The sequence below is a fragment of the Manis pentadactyla genome, chromosome 4 (assembly GCF_030020395.1).
Source record: "Manis pentadactyla isolate mManPen7 chromosome 4, mManPen7.hap1, whole genome shotgun sequence".
In the NCBI taxonomy this organism is placed as follows: Eukaryota; Metazoa; Chordata; class Mammalia; order Pholidota; family Manidae; genus Manis; species Manis pentadactyla.
Genome location: NC_080022.1, coordinates 123,636,040 through 123,651,835, shown reverse-complemented (window position 1 = coordinate 123,651,835; position 15,796 = coordinate 123,636,040). Strand labels below are relative to the sequence as shown.

At 44.8% G+C, this 15,796-nt stretch overlaps 1 protein-coding gene across 3 annotated transcripts in view; it reads right to left on the bottom strand.

Moving 5' to 3' along the window:
- Nucleotides 1–2,464: 2,464 nt before the first annotated feature.
- Nucleotides 2,465–15,796, bottom strand: part of PMP22 (peripheral myelin protein 22) — a 30,529-nt gene continuing 17,197 nt past the window's right edge. For all 3 annotated transcript variants that reach the window (XM_036925825.2, XM_036925823.2, XM_036925824.2), the window contains exons 4-5: nt 11,523–11,663; nt 2,465–3,764 (exon numbers count right to left, since the gene is read on the bottom strand). In XM_036925825.2, the coding sequence (XP_036781720.1) occupies nt 3,601–3,764; nt 11,523–11,663 (305 nt within the window). In that variant the 3' untranslated portion in view covers nt 2,465–3,600. The remainder of the gene's footprint in view (nt 3,765–11,522; nt 11,664–15,796) is intronic.

The window sequence follows — 15,796 nt, the reverse complement described above, 5'->3', positions numbered from 1 at the left end:
TGGGCTTTCACTCCCTCCCCGTCCCAACTCCTTTCTTCCCGCCGGGGTCTGGGGTGGGGGAGCGTTTGGGTCCCGCCTGGCCGCAGCTTGTATCTTACCCCCTTCGTGTGATGCTGAGTTCTCACAGATGTAGATGTATCCTAGCTGTTGTACTGCATCCACTGGTGTCTCTTTTAGGAATAGTTGTATTTATTATATTTTCATAAATATATATGTTTTGGGGAGGAGATTTCCTCTGAACTACTCATGCCGCCATCTTCCCATGATCCCCCCTATTAAATTTTTTAAAATGTACCTGCCTTTTGTCTGGGTAATATCCACACCAGGCATTTAGCACCTGGATACACTTTTAAATTTCACCAATATTCATGTATAAAGATGTCCCCTGAAACATTTTTAGTAATAATAAAAACCAGGGCACAACCAAAGTGCCTACTGATGAGGGACTAACTGGTAAATAAAGGTTTGCATAGCCACACAGTAAATTAGTTGAAGAATTTTGGTAGAGTGAAACAAAGCTCATTAAAAATAAGGTATATACTGACATAGAAAGAGCTCCAATTTCTACCTTTAAATGAAAAGAACAACATTATACAGAATAGTGTAAGTAGTGTGACCCCTTTTGTGTGAATTTAAAAAATACTTAAATGGGTGTATATATGTGGGAAAATATATTCTTTTCCTGGGAAGATTAATAAACTATAATTTATGGTTACCTTTGGCAAGAGACTATGGGTAGGTGAAAATAAATGAAGTTCACATTTTATATTTCCCTCTAAATATATTGAGATTTATTTTATGGCCCAGCATATTTTAAAGCCAAAAAGATTACCTGGATGGATAGATTTAGGCCATTTTTTGTTTTTTTTCTTTTTTCTTATCATTAATATTTAATGGTCAACCACATTATAAAAGAAAATTTATGAAATGAAAGTATGTATTTTCAAAGTACAAGCTTGTGAAGTGAAATTTCTAGTTTTCTCAGTCACCTACATCTCCCATACACCTCACAGCCATCCCACCTTCCTCAATCTACCAAAGTCAAAAGCAGAGCAAGCTGGTCACTATGGAAAAGCTCTTCCATTACAGATGTTCGGATACAGCAGCTGGCCTGAAGGTGGCTCTATTCTAGGCCCTTGCTACTCAAGCGTGACCCATGGACCAGTATTGTCAGCAGTACTCAGGCACTAGTTGGAAATTTAGAGCCTCAGGGTCCACCATAGACCAACTGAACCAAAATCTGCTTTTTATAGGATTTGGGTGATTCATTAGCACATTAAAGTCTGAGAAGCACCAGACTAGCGCAGAGGTCATCACCCCTGATTGTACCCTGTAATCACCAGTGGGATTCTTGAAATTCATCAAGGAGGATGGGTCCCAACACAGACAGAGAATTTCAGTCTCTAGGGTGGGCCCCTGCTGAGAGATTCTAATACGGAGCCTGGTATTGAGAATTCCACAAATCAGTCTCTCCTTCTAATACACCTCCACTGGAATATGTGTATAAGCACTAATCTTTAGAATGCTTTCTATCCACCCATCACTGTGCTTAGCATTTTACACCTATCAACTCCTTTTCACCTCTACAATCCCATAGCCTTGGAGCTGGCATCGGCATCTTCATCTTACAGATGAGGAAATTGAATCTTAGACCAGCTTCAGACGGCTGGTTATGGGCAAAAGGCAGGTTCAAACTCAAGGGGCCTAATGTATATGCTCATTGATTATGATAGAGCCATTTATTTGCTTATACCTCTCATTACAATGTGACTTTTGATATTAAAATGTCATTCTTTATTGAGCTCTGGTACCCCAGTTCAACACAGATGCTCAGTAGTGGAGAATATTGAATACTGAGTGCATCACTAGCTTGATGTATCACAGGTGCTCAACAAAATGTGGATGGGTGAACATATGTATGAGTGAGACGCAGTCCAGAAACCCGGAGCTGGGCAACAAGGTTGGTCCTTTCCTTTCCTCGGGCAAGTGTTAGGAGCTTCGTTGGTGTCAACTAATGTTTCCTCTGAAAGTCTGGCCTCAACTCACCATCATGCAGACTCTCCACCATATCCTACCTCCTCTCCTTTTAATGGTTAGGGATCTATGCTGCTCATGTCAACATTCCCCATGTATTAGGTGAATGTAACCCCCGTGCGGGTCATCAGAGATCAGAACCCGAGAGAGAAGATTGAGCTCCATGAACATGCAAGTCTCTCTAGTCCATTTGCAGCTTTCATTTCAGCTGCAATTCCTGGCCCTCTCCAATCAGCAGGCATTTGCACAAGCTTCTGGAAGGCATAATGTGCTCCCTGCAGCCTGTTGAAAGGCTGTGATTTTGGTCTCTGAGCACCACACTGCAGCCCACATCATCAGTTCCACCTTGCTTCCCCTGAGCTCTTCCCTCCACTCTGGGACACACCTCACACCCATGACCGGGTCCCCACAAAAACCCAAGAGAGGTCAGTGAGTTACTTTGATGTTTATTTTAATGCATCTTAGTCCACACAGTTGGTATAAAATCAGAAGAAGCAAAGCAAAAAAAAAAAAAAAGGTCTGGAGTCTTAGCATCAGAAGGGCACCATATATACATCTACAGTTGGTGGCCAACACAAGTCATTGCCAGACAGTCCTTGGAGACAGAGAACAGTCTAGACACAGGTGAGTCCTGGGAATGCAGTCCCAGGGGGTCTAGAGGCTTGTCCTGATGCTCCGACCGTAAGAAAAATGTGGGAGTGATACAGGCTGTGTTTATTCTTCCTTTATTATAGTAATAATAGCAGCCTAGCTAGGTACAAAAGCAGTTATAAACCATTTATATTACACAGAATTATTCAGGTCTCCATTCTACTTTATGTTGTAAAATTGTTAATTGAATTTCCAGTGAGTAGTTTAGATTAGTGATAATCAGGAATGGTAAATACATAGCACCATTTCATAGGTCTGCTGTCACCGATTCTCATCTAGACATGTGACTAAGACACCCACTCTTGAGGGCACGTATTCCAAAGCCACAAGCCATGTGTTTGCCAAGGGCTCCAGTTTGGGGTTTTGTCTGTGTGTGCATACAGCTTCCCACAGAGGTGGAGACAGTGCATATCCCTGTGTGGTGCACCGGGTCACCCACAATCTAAGGGCTTTTGGCCATTCGGGGTTTCTATGCATACTTTGGTTTTCTAAGTGAGGTGAAGTGGGAGGGAGGTATCTTCTTTCAGATGAAAGGGAAGGGGTGAGATGGAGTTACTTTGTTTCTAGGCAAAACAAAACAAAAAAATGAAAAACAAAACTACTAAGTTTGATTACAGGGTTAGGATGTAAATTCCTTAGCTACTTCTGTAAGGTTCAACACAAGGCTGATGGTCAACATATAAAGCAAACAATACTATGTACATATATGTAAAAAGTGTTATAAATAGGTTTTATAAACCGTAGATATTATATACATCTTCAATCAACACTGACCCCCTCAACTGCTTTCTGTTTGGTTTGGTTTGAGTTTGGGTTTTTGCTAGATTTTTTTTTTCCTTTCTTTTTTTTGGTTTTCTGGTTGCCTTCCTCCCTCCCCTATGTATGCTCAGTGCTCAGACGACCCGTCCGGGCGCTTCATTCACGTTTCCGCAAGATCACATAGACGACGCCGCTGAGAAGGGCCAGCGGGAAGGCCACCCAGGCCAGGATGTAGGCGAAGCCATAGGAGTACTCAGAGTTGAAATGCCATTCCGGGTGCCTCACCGTGTAGATGGAGGCTGCGCTCATCACACACAGACCTGGGGAAGGACGGACAAGCTTGGTGAGGGAGAGGTCACAGCGAAGGTCCCTCTCCACCACTCCCAATGCAGATTCTGCAGGACCCCAGGCACACACACACACACACACACAGACCAGGTCACCCAAACTTTCTTTCTTAGGGAGAAGGAAGGGGGCTTCAGGAAAGCAGGCAAACTGTGGAGGAGAAGATCTAATTCTGGAAGAATCTGCTGCTCAATCCACAATTGAGAGCAGGGAGCTTGGAGATTTCAGATGGGAAGTGATCTCTTCTCTGCTTGTGCATAATCCGTGTGACCCTGACCATCATCTCCTAGGCCCCCTCGTCATCGTCATCTTTTCCACCCCATTTCTCTTGAACCGTTACCAATTCCTAGTCAGCACGAGGTGGCCAGCTAGAATTCAGGTTGCAAGATATGCCAGCTCATGTACCTGCTCCCAAGGACAGTTGTGTGTGGGAGCCCCTGGAACCTGTGAACCTCTCCACAAATGGGTGGCAGTGCTATCTGAAGCCAGTGACAGTGACACGGCTCTCTATCGCAAGCCACCATAGGAAAACTCTGGGCTCCATGCACAACATGGACAGAGCTCCACGCCAACGTCCTGAGCAGGACTGCCACATAAGAGATGCGTATGGGTGCTGGAGGCAGCCAGGAAACACACGGAGAGGAAGAGGGTGAGGAGGAAGGACAGGCTATGCCAGTGGGAAGCAAAGCCACAGAGGAAGAGGCTTCAAGGGTGAGCTCCATTGTCCCTGGGCCCTTTCAACAGTTCTTGGTGCCCCGAAGGCTGGGTCTGAAGCCACAGCTGGTGTGAAAGGGTTTCAGATACACAGAGAGGTCAGGCCACCCTCCCTCACCCAGTGCTGTGGCCCTTTGGTGTGGAAGGGCAGAAAAACCTTCATCTTGGGCCTCATTAAGCAGCCAAGTTAAATGTGATGGTCCACGTCCACCATGACAGTAAGTGTCCCCCTTCAGGGAAGGGTCCAGTGATGTCATCACCCCAGCCCAGAACTGCACAAAGCCTGCTCTGTTCCCTCCTGAAAACAGGGTCTTTGAGAGGCTCTGAGTGACTCTATTATAAATTCAGCATGCCATGTGGGATTCCTGTGGTTCCAAAACTCCCAGTGCCCTGGCCCACCTACATCTGACCTCTCTGCTATTTTCCTGCACACTACTACTTTGTTTCAACAGCGTGCAGAAGTGGGAATATGTAACATTGACCACCCTGATCATACTGTCCCTCTGTAAGTCAGAAGAGAAAGCTCCCCTCCATTGGCCCCCGTTGAGAAAGCCACACAAGGGTCTTGGAATGACAGTGGGATCGGATCCAGGATCTGCTACCTACAGAAAGCTCAAACAGCAAAGACGTCTGTGTCAGAGGGGAAACCATGGCTGGTGACTTGTCATTCAAGGACAACAGCCTTTGATGGGCGGGGAACACACTATATTTGTCTTGGGCTCCGCGCTCCTCAGCCCTCCTCCCCCACTGCTGCACAGTTCATTCTGCAAAGCACTGACTCTGGTCTTCAAGAAACACTGCAGTTGCCTCTCTTGGGCTATAGCTGACCTACCTACCAGGACAAGGCTATAAAAAGGGAAGCATGACCAAGGGAGAGTGTGAGGCATAAACACAGTGTTCAGAGGCTGGGACTATGCCTATCGTGTCGGCAGTGCTTCCAAAGGGGGCATGCACCCACCCAGCTCTGGCATGAGAAATGCCATGGCAGCTGTGCAAACCATCTGTACCCAGATGTCACCACAAAGAGAAGTCTATCAATGACCAAACGGGAGAGAGAGAGATAGGATACACAAAGTGCAGTGCCCAACTGACATGAATGCACTCTTGTAGAATCTCAGAAGTAAATGAATTTAAGCTTTGCTTCAATAAGCAATAAGCTTAGATACTCACAAAGCCAAAGAGAGGATGCACTTTATAATTATCATCAGGAGACTGATATTTCAGGGGATATATTATTACAAGGCTGTCTGCGTGTGAAGCAACAGATGTGCCCTGGAATATACAGCAGTTAGAGCGATAGCAGAGTCCCTAAACATCAAACCTTTCTCCCTGTAAGTAGGCTGTGACTTGCTTTCTCAGCAACCAGTAGACAGAGAGGCATCTGTGAAGGCACCCCAGGGGAAGGTAAGTGAGAGAGCGACACGCCAGCGGAGAGTGTGCTGCCCCACAGATGAGCAGGCTGTTCTTGGGCAGTGACAGTGACGATAACGGGCACGCCCTGGGAGAGGCCTGAGTCTGGGAGTGTAGTCAGCTGCACGCGGGAGGACGCATACAACGCAGAAGTTCTGGCCACCCAAGAGTTCACAAGACTCTCTCCCTGTCCCTGGATGGCTGGGTCTGCAATGGCCCCCTGAAACTCCGCCCTAGAGCCCTCCTAAAGAGAAAGTCTCAAGTCCCTTTTAACAGCCATAGCAACCACAGCTGAGCACCTAGAAGCCACAGTCTTTGGAGGGAGCCAACGAAGGGGTCAATGGCAAAGGGCAAAATGGAGGGAACTCTTTAAACTACCTTCTCCCCACCATTTGGTGCAGCAGATGTGTAATCAGCACCTGACACATCCCGAGCGTGGGCAGGCACCATCCCAGATGCCGGGAGCAGCATCATGAATGAGGCATGGCCCCTGCCATGGAGGGCTGAGGGTTATCCAGAAACAGACATGTCAGTGGGGACGTCCCGTAGGATGTGATGTGATTCAGGGGAGGGAGAGAAACACAGCGGACACTGAGAGCAGAGATGGGGCACTGAGGCCAAACTGGCGGGCAGAAGAAGGTGTGTGACCTGGATCTGAGGATGTGCAAGAGAATCCCAGGGGAAGGAGGAACATGCATGAGGCATGGGGGATGGGAGAGCTTGGTGGAAACCACAGCAGGTCAGAAGAGGCAGGGGAGAGGCCCTTAAGGGCATGCGGAGGGACCAGGGGAGAAACACAGTCAGGTGGGTGTTTTACAGAGGCCACTCTGGCAGTAGAGTGGGAGGCGGACTCAGCTGGGGACCAGGCAGGCCAGGCAGGTGCAGGAGCTGGCTTCTGCACAGCTGCACTGGTGTGGGAAAAGAAAAAGGACACATAGCTTCGGGGGACGCTTCCCAGAGGCAGGACCTGTGGTGGGGAGACAGGGGAGGGGAGGGGTCTCCAGCACAGCTGCCTGCTGGGCTGACTCACTGGGAACAAGGGATGTGCTTTCCAGCTGGGAATTGGCAGGTTCAGGGAACAGAGTCAACAGAATTGGAAGGAGTGTGGGGACTCGCAGATGACTTCAAACTGCGCATCAGTGACCTGGGCAAAAGCAGTTCATTTGGGAGCCTGGAGCGAAGCTAGAGTCAAGCGGCTGAAAAGTGAGTGTCAGGTGCGACCACCCAGACAGTGGCCAGGGGATGGGGCCTACAAGGTCGGGTTTGACCTTCGTCTCAGCCAGCCTCATCCTTAGGGCGGTGAGGTCGGGGGAAGAGGCTGGAAGGTCCATTACGTTGAAAGCATCAGGCTCTACATCTGACCTACAGCAACACAGAGCCTTCTCTAGGCTGCCGGCCTGGTTTCTGTTTTCAGCATCCAAGTGGCCTCTGCTGCCTAGAAAGTCACCCACAGCATCACTGGGTGCCGAGCGGGCATGGCCGGAGCTACAGCTGGAACCGTCCCTCGTGGGAGCGTTTCTGAATGCAGTTCCCACTGAAGCTGCCTTTGAACCACTTACAACAGGAAGAGCCCTGGATTTGTATTCACTGCCCCCCCACCCCATCAAATTCTTCTATTCTAAAGCCCAATATTTACACTGGTCTGTCTGACAAAAGAAGCAAAACAAACTGAAAACATACAACTCACTCAGGAGTCCCCCTCTCCATCTTTCTGTTCTTAATCACAATGAATAGTAGCTACACATGTGACCGAGTTTGATCCTGCCAAGGAACACAATCGTCGCATCACCAGCAAGTGGGCTATTCAGGGCCTTCTGTGTGGCCTGCACGGAGCTCACTGCTGGACTGAAGTTGTAAAATAAATCGTAACATGCCCGTCTTCCTTCAGGTCTGCATCTACATGGATTTCTTGATGTTTCCCTCCTACCTGACCTAACAGAGCTGCAGCGGAGGCCGCTAGAGTCCGGGAAGAGATGGCTACAGGCTCTGAGGGTAAGAATGACCCCAAAAGGCCAGACACAGGATCAGGATGGCCCTTCTCTAAAAGGGGCTTTAGGAGAATCCTGGGCTCACGAATGGGATGAGCTGTCTGCGGAGGAATGTCCTAGAGCACCCTACAGTGGGCTTGGGGGTAGGGTGACGCCTACATTGCTGGTTCCCAGCCCTGGATGAACATCAGAGTTGCCCAGGTTGCCGCCTCACCCGGGAGCTCTTAAACAGGACTCCCCAGGGCTGCAGTCTGAGCTCCGACATTTCTCCAGAAGCTCACCCTTCTTAAATGGGTGCTTCTGATGTGCAGCTAAGATTGAGAAGCACCGAGTTAAAAAACCTCCTTTTGATACGTCTTCAGGAAGCAGCCAACCTAAGAAGTGTGTAATCAAGGAAAGACGCCTCTTACACAGGGGCCTTGTGGCTTATGAAATGGAGAAGGGGTGAAGCAGCTGACCAGGCAGGCTGGAACCGCATGCGGGGCTATGGTCCAAAGCGAGGCTGAGCGAGCCACTGCCTCCACAGAGGGCCCCGAGCCCCACACACCCTTCACCTGCCTCTCCTGCACGCACCTGTGTATTGTCTACGAGGACCAAGCTGGGGCCTCCAGGGGCAAGCTATGCAGAGATAATCCAGCCTGTGATAGCCACTTGGGCGACTTGGCAGTGGTTCTGGGTGGCTCCCCTTAAAATGCTCCAGCGCTTGAAACTGTGCCTGCTCTGGGTGGCGCTTAACTCCTGTAGCAGGTGCACGCTCCGATTTTATATGCTGGGTTTGTGGGGCTGCTTCCCCCTTCCTTCCCCCCCTCCCTTCCTTTGTCCTTTATTTTCTTTTTGTTTTGTTGGTCTCAGCTTTTCTGCTTTGTTGCTTGGTGTTTGCTCTGCCTTCTCAGGCTGCCTCCACTTCTTTCCAACTCTCCCCGAATTCTCTCTCTAGTCACCGGCTTCCTGGTAAGCTGCAAGCTGGGACGTACATGACAAAGTTGACTCAGAAACTGTCAAACACTAAAAGAGCCGGGAAGTCTCGACAGAAAGCACCAGACTCTTAGTTTTCAATTTCTGTGGACAGACCTTATGGCAAGTTCAGATGCAACATTTGAGAGATCCGGGGTTCCTAGAAAAGTGACTTTCAGATCATTTTGACTGGAGTCAACAATTAGTCACGGACCATTCTTTGATACATAAATTACAACTGCTCTTCTGGCCCTGCAGTTCTAATTCAAGATAAAAGTCCTATTCAAACATGGACCACTAAACTGCCAAGCTGATAACTGAAAACTGGGTCTTGTGAGAGATAAGAAGCTAGATGTGAAGGGGATAAAGGAAGCACAAATTATGTGCTTTTAAATTCAGAGGTTTTTAGAGCAGAGTTCTAAAGGCTTGCACTGAGTTCAAAGAAGAATGAAAATAACAAAAAGAGTATGGATTAGTTAGTATACTTTGGAAGATTAGAAAACTCAGTACCTAAAAGTTATTGGCTGAACCAAAGTACATTAACACACGGTGCAGTGACATGTGTGGCTTAATGGTGGTTCTCTCTAAATTCTGGGTTTTGACTTAAAATGATGTTGCTGAAAAGATGTTAGAGAACTTAAAGCTGTAATAGTTATAGGGGAAGGATGAAGATAAAGGTGCTGCCTGCTCTGTGAAGTCCCTTCAACAGTAACTTACCTCTTCCTCATCAAATATTTTTAGTTTGCCTAATTCTGATGCTGCATCACAGATGCCTGGGGGTTTAGGAATAATAAATGGTGTGAATTTGCCTTGATCTTCCACTATAAATCAGGCTCAGTGACAGATCATGCAGGAAGCAGAGTTTCTGCCTTGCATCTTGTGTTCCCTAAAAAGGTTGGTGGATTCCGTGTCTCTAAATATAAGGAGGTATCTCACTATATTCAGCCCATGTGCCATGAGCAATGTAAGCATTCAGTTGCCCTTGTCATTCAAGGTCAAGGCTGGGTGACCTTGGTCATTCATTTATCCTCTCCCCATCTCAGTTTTTCCATCAATAAGATAATGAGCTTGTATCAATCAAATATAAATATTTTATGAAATTTCTAGTTCCTAAATATTATTGTATCTTGAAGATACATCCATTGATACAAAGGATCTGATCATCATTTGATTTGATATCCAACTGTAAATGGTAAGCCAAAAAAAAAAAAAAATTCCCAGAGTACATTCTGATTCTGTGCATCACCTCTGGAAACAGAGTGGATAATGATAACTCTGCTGCTAACATACCTAGGAATTGTATCTTTCTGTGTAATTCGTAATTTCACAAAGGCGGCAACATCCCAGGAGCTCGGTTTGGTACACAAGCCATGCAAGTAGCATAGCCTGTTTGGTTTTGGCCTGGGAACCCTACAGCCTGTGCATATTCAAATGTTGTGTCTCAGTATTTAATGACAAGTGGCTGCCTAACGAGGCTCTCCAGTTCACGTCCTTTTCCAGGAAAGGGTAACCCTCTGGCTTCCAGAAAAGGTCACCATCACTTAACCTCAGGCGTGACTCCCCATACAGCCCTGTGTAAGCCATTGTTCTGCCCACCCATCATCAAGGACACACGGGGTCTTTTCAGCCCTCCAGTGACTGCTCTCGAGTGCCACAGACATTCTGACAACCGACTAGAACTAGGGATGCTATGTCACTAGCCTACTCAGACGGCCAGAATCTAGAACATCTCACAGCACCAGAAGTGCTCTGTCACATGGAGTTTGTGATCTATTAGCATGGACTGTGGCCTCCACCACCACAGCTGCCTCTTACTCTCTCCAGCCTCGCTGACTCTGTCAGCTGACAAGTCCGGGGACAGAAGGATAAGAATCAGTGAAGTAAGACATCAGTCAGAACCTAGAGACAGAGCTGGAAGATGTCACTCTCTGTAACAGAAGCTTCTAGGACTCTGCACATTGCACACATGGACAGCCTGTCCAGTGGGGGGACCTGAAGGTGGCTTGGGGAAGAGATGAAGGAAACCTCCCCGATGTTGTCATGGTCTCATGTCACCCAGGTGTGCCACAGCGAAGACACCTGTGATGACAACAGTATAACAGTTCCAGTGGATCACAGGAGCTGGACGCAGGCAGGATCGGAATCTGTCAGGATGGCTTCATCGCTGCTTAGATGTAGGTGACACATGCCTGACAGCAATCTTGTTGGCTCACAGCATCACAACTAAGCCGATCTCCATGCTGGAGCATGGAGGGTTCCTTGGGGCATAGTGTCATCTGCAGGGGTCTGCCCTGAAGACTGGCCTTTGCTTTACTGATATCCTCAGCATTTACCTCTGATTGTGTGTCCAGAGCACAGCTTTGTTCCTGATGACAGGTCTGGCTCGGTTAGGGACCTTCCTTTCAGAGCCCCTAAGTCCTATTTCCTATGTACCTCATTCCAGGGAGAAGTGGCAAGTTCCCGAATTCTAAAGTACATGCGCACACACGCGCGCGCACGCACACACACACACACACACACACACACACACCTGTACTTTATGAAAACCATCCAATGGGCAGACTCAGGAACATCAGTCATTCAGGGGCCTCCTACTTCTACTAAATGATCGCTCTGCAGCCTTGGATAGGCCCAGCTTCTTCATGGACTTTACTGTCTCCCACTTACCAGCAAGGATTTGGAAGATTCCAGTGATGTAAAACCGGCCCCCCTTGGTGAGGGTGAAGAGCTGGCAGAAGAACAGGAACAAGGACAGAACACTGAAGATGATGGACAGGATCATGGTGGCCTGGACAGACTGCAGCCATTCTGGGGAGAAGAGACACAGGTTAGGTAAAGCCAGCCTTGGCCAGAGAGAGCTCTGCCACAAGGAGAATGGGGCCTGGTGCACCAGGACCCCTGAAAGCCATCATTCTCCCAGGCAGCAGAAGCCCTCTTTTATGAAAAGAACTCAGATAATTTCACTTTTGCACTCTTAAAGGTCAGACTTTATTTCATGGTTTCTCTCAAAGAAAAAAAATATATACATAATACATATTTAATTATGGACATTTTAAGAAAGGGATGTAAGAAAATATCCACATTCCCACCACTAGCAGTTAAGCTCAAGTTAAAACATACTGAATTCCCTCCCAGTCTTTTAGCCAAATGTGATGCTTACACAGATGTACATGTGTTAAAGAGGGTCTGAGCCCCCACCCCCTTCTTTCTCTCTCCTTACCCTCAGAGGTTTTTGAAGGCTTATTGGAACCCCTATATTCTAAGAATAGTTTAAAACCACCACTTAAAATATCGGCATTCCTCACGGAGATATGGGGATGGCTGGGAAGGAAGACAAGGTGTTGGAGCAAAACTAATTTTGTAGAAAACTAGAAAAAAAGCTGATAGAGAAGAGCATGTTTTATACAGCAATGAAAATCCATTTGCTGAGCTGAGCTGTATCTTTTCTTAGTTAATCTTAATCTTAGTCATGAGCCTCAGCACAGAACAGTTTGTGCTCCATCAAGTCAGCAGGTAGGACCATGTACCACACTTGTGCATCTTTGTTGAACTCCTCACCATAAGTCAAATCTCCAAGCTTCTGATTAAAACTCAGGCAAGGAAGAGAATTCTGTAGTTTACCACCTACAGCAAAATAATGTCATTTTTAGGAGGAAGGGAAAGGAACACACAGCTTGGGTCCAGCAAGTGTCCACCTAGAAGAGCAGGTGTTGGGCCCTGCCCAGTGGTCACCTGCATCCTTTCTTCCAAGAGCCAAAGAACTGCTGGCATGCACATTGCTCTAGAGAAGGAAAAGCAACTGGAGAAGCCCAAGGTTTTATCCTCACAGCTCAGTAACTGGCTAACGTGAAATGGCTTAGAAAAACGCACATCAAAGCTTCACTCAGTCTTCAAAGCATTGAAATCTAGATGGTTTATAATCAATAACTGTATGGCATGAATCTGGTTTGAGTTGTAACTAGCTCATGGCAGAATCTTAAGGGTGCCAATTAAATTAACTGTTATTAGACTTTCACATAAGATTTTTCCAGACACAGACTGGACGACATATTTTAGGGTTGGAGGAAAGTGAGAGATCAACTAATCCAGCTCCTCCTCTGTACTGAGAAAGAGATTTCTGGGGATGTTTTAATGAGCCCAGTTGGCACAGCCAAACCTGGGAGGCCCTTGATTCCAGGCTACCGTTCTTCCCACTGTGACAGAACATATGCTTTTGTTTTTCCATTTTTTTGTCAGTTAAGGAAAGAAAATGATGTCTAATGGGTCGTGAGACACCCTGACTTCATTTTTATATACTCCTAATTGAATCTGTTGGTTTATCCAGCACAGTGGTTCTTCTGAAAGAGCAGTCTGCAGTAAAACTAATGGTGCAATTATATTATTATTTTAAAAATAAATAAATAAATTAATAATAATAATAATAATAATAATAATAATAATAATACAGCACTCTGGCAGGCGAAGCTGGAAACATCAAGAAATCAGAGACCTAAATCCAGAACTAAAACAGTGATTTGGTTTTGCTGGGGGATGTCCATCAGTGAGCATCCTCACAAGGAGCATGGCTGCTGCAGATGACATCCTTGATTCCCTTCTCCAATTCTAAGATCCTTACCTCCACTGTCATTAACAACAAGAACCTCCTCCAGAACTTGTGTTGAGAGAAAACTCAAAATCTTATATATTACAACTACATGAACAAGAAAATTCCCTTCAATTTAATAATGCAACTAAATCCTTCTTGAAACTTCTTTTACCAACACCTTGAATGCAGTGCCCTCCCTAGTACACCTGAATTATTTTGCCATTAAGTTTCTTCTCAAGTCAGATCAGAATTAGGAAATCAAGGAGGTTCTTTGAGCCAGGCCCTCTAGTCAGCTCTGGGGATACAAAGTTGAAAAAGGTTGTCAACCACAAGCACAATAAATAAAACCCATACACAAAGATAGGAGGTCCAACTATATCTTCAGTCACAACATATGTGAATGGGTTCAAGTCACTCATTCTAAGATGCAGAATTTCATCTTTTAATTATGTAATTATCTATAGCCTGATACAAGATGCACACCTAGAACAAACAACAGTTGAAAATCAAAAGTTCTTTTTTTAAAGGCACCAGGCAAATATTTTTTTTAAAAAAAGAAAGCGGGTATAGTAATAATAGCATCAAACAAAACAGAATTTAAATGGAAAAGGTTGAAATTGGCCAAAGAGGAATATTTCACAGTGAGGAAAGGTCAAGTTTATATACATGAAGAAATAACAATCATAAACCTTTATGCATATAGTAACAGGATCTGGAAATGCATAAAGTAAAAAATAATTGAAATATGAAAAGAAATTGGAAAAGCCATAATCCTAATGGAAGACTCTAGCATAACTTTCTCGCAATAGATAAATCAAGTAGATCAAAAATATGGTAGATATAGATTATTTATATAACAGGATTAACCAATTCAATTTAAGGTATGTAGAAAGTGTATCCATCTAACAAAGACTATAAGGGCATTTTCAAACACACCTGGAAAGTCTTACAAACCACGTATTAGGCAACCAGGAAATCTCAATAAACCTCAAAGAAAGCACACATGATATAGGCATAATTAAAGGCAAACAAAAAGCAGAAATTAAAAACAAACTAGCCAAAATAAATTTGGAAATTCAAAAAAGAGTATTCCAGATAATCCTTTGGATAAAGAAATCTAAATGAGAGGTAAATATTTCTATAGCAAGGAATGATACTGCAAGGACCATGTATCAAACCTGCAGGCTATGGCCCAAGCAGTACTCAGGGGAAAATGTATGCCTTTAGAGCACTTACTAGAAAGTGGAAGTGTTAAAAAAATATATAATGAGCTAAACTTTCAGCCCAAGAAGTTAGAAAAGAAAAAATTCAATAAATCCAAAATTAATTGGCTTAATACTGATAAAAGTAGAGATTAATAGGAAAAAACTGTGATAAAAATACAGATAATTAAAGAATCTGGTTCTTATGGTAAGGGGGGTCAATACAGTAGACAGATTTTATTAAAGTGCATAGAAGTAGTGCTAAAGAAACAGAAATGTACTATGTTCCCAGGTAGAAGCACTCAGTTGCAAAAAGGCCACTTTTCTCCAAAATAATCTATAAATTCAATGCTATCCTAGTTAACATCCCAGCTGGAACTTGATAAAATGCTTCCAAATTCATCCAAAATGAATGAGCAATAATAGCCAAGAAAAAAGTTGAATGAAACACAACAGCAACAAAAACAAACAAATAAATATAACCAATGAGGCACGACACCACCAACCAGATGTCAAACATGTAGATAATACACAGATTATATAATATATATCTGTTATAAAGTTTTAGCAATTCAAACAATCAGCCACAAAACAAAAATACAACAATGGCACAAGAGTAAATCTTTGGAAGCATGCACGTGAACTTAGGACATCACGAACATAGCATACAAATCAGTAGAGAAAGAACGTGATAGACAATAAGTGGTGTTGGCTATCCATCTGTTAAATAATAAAATTAGATACTGAGCTCACATCATTCACAAAATTCAATTCCAGATGCATCAAAGAACTAAGTGAGAATTAAATGGCCATGTAGACATGTGATTCACAAAGGAGAAATATGGACAACCAATGAATGTATTTAAAGGTGGTCAATCTCACTAGTAACCAGGAAAATGCAAGTGAAATCCACAAGGAATGTGATACCAAAGTTAATCAGTCCAACTGGGCCAAATCAAATGATTGTTAGCAACAGAGTACATGTGTGATAGACAGGACAGCTCTACATACTGTTCAGAGGAATGATGATAATCCTTTGGTGACCAGAAATTTGGCAGAACATATTTAAATTTTTAAATGCCTATAACATAATGACTCCATAATTCAATCACTGTATTCTGGGTAAATACTTAAACATATACCCTAAGAGAATG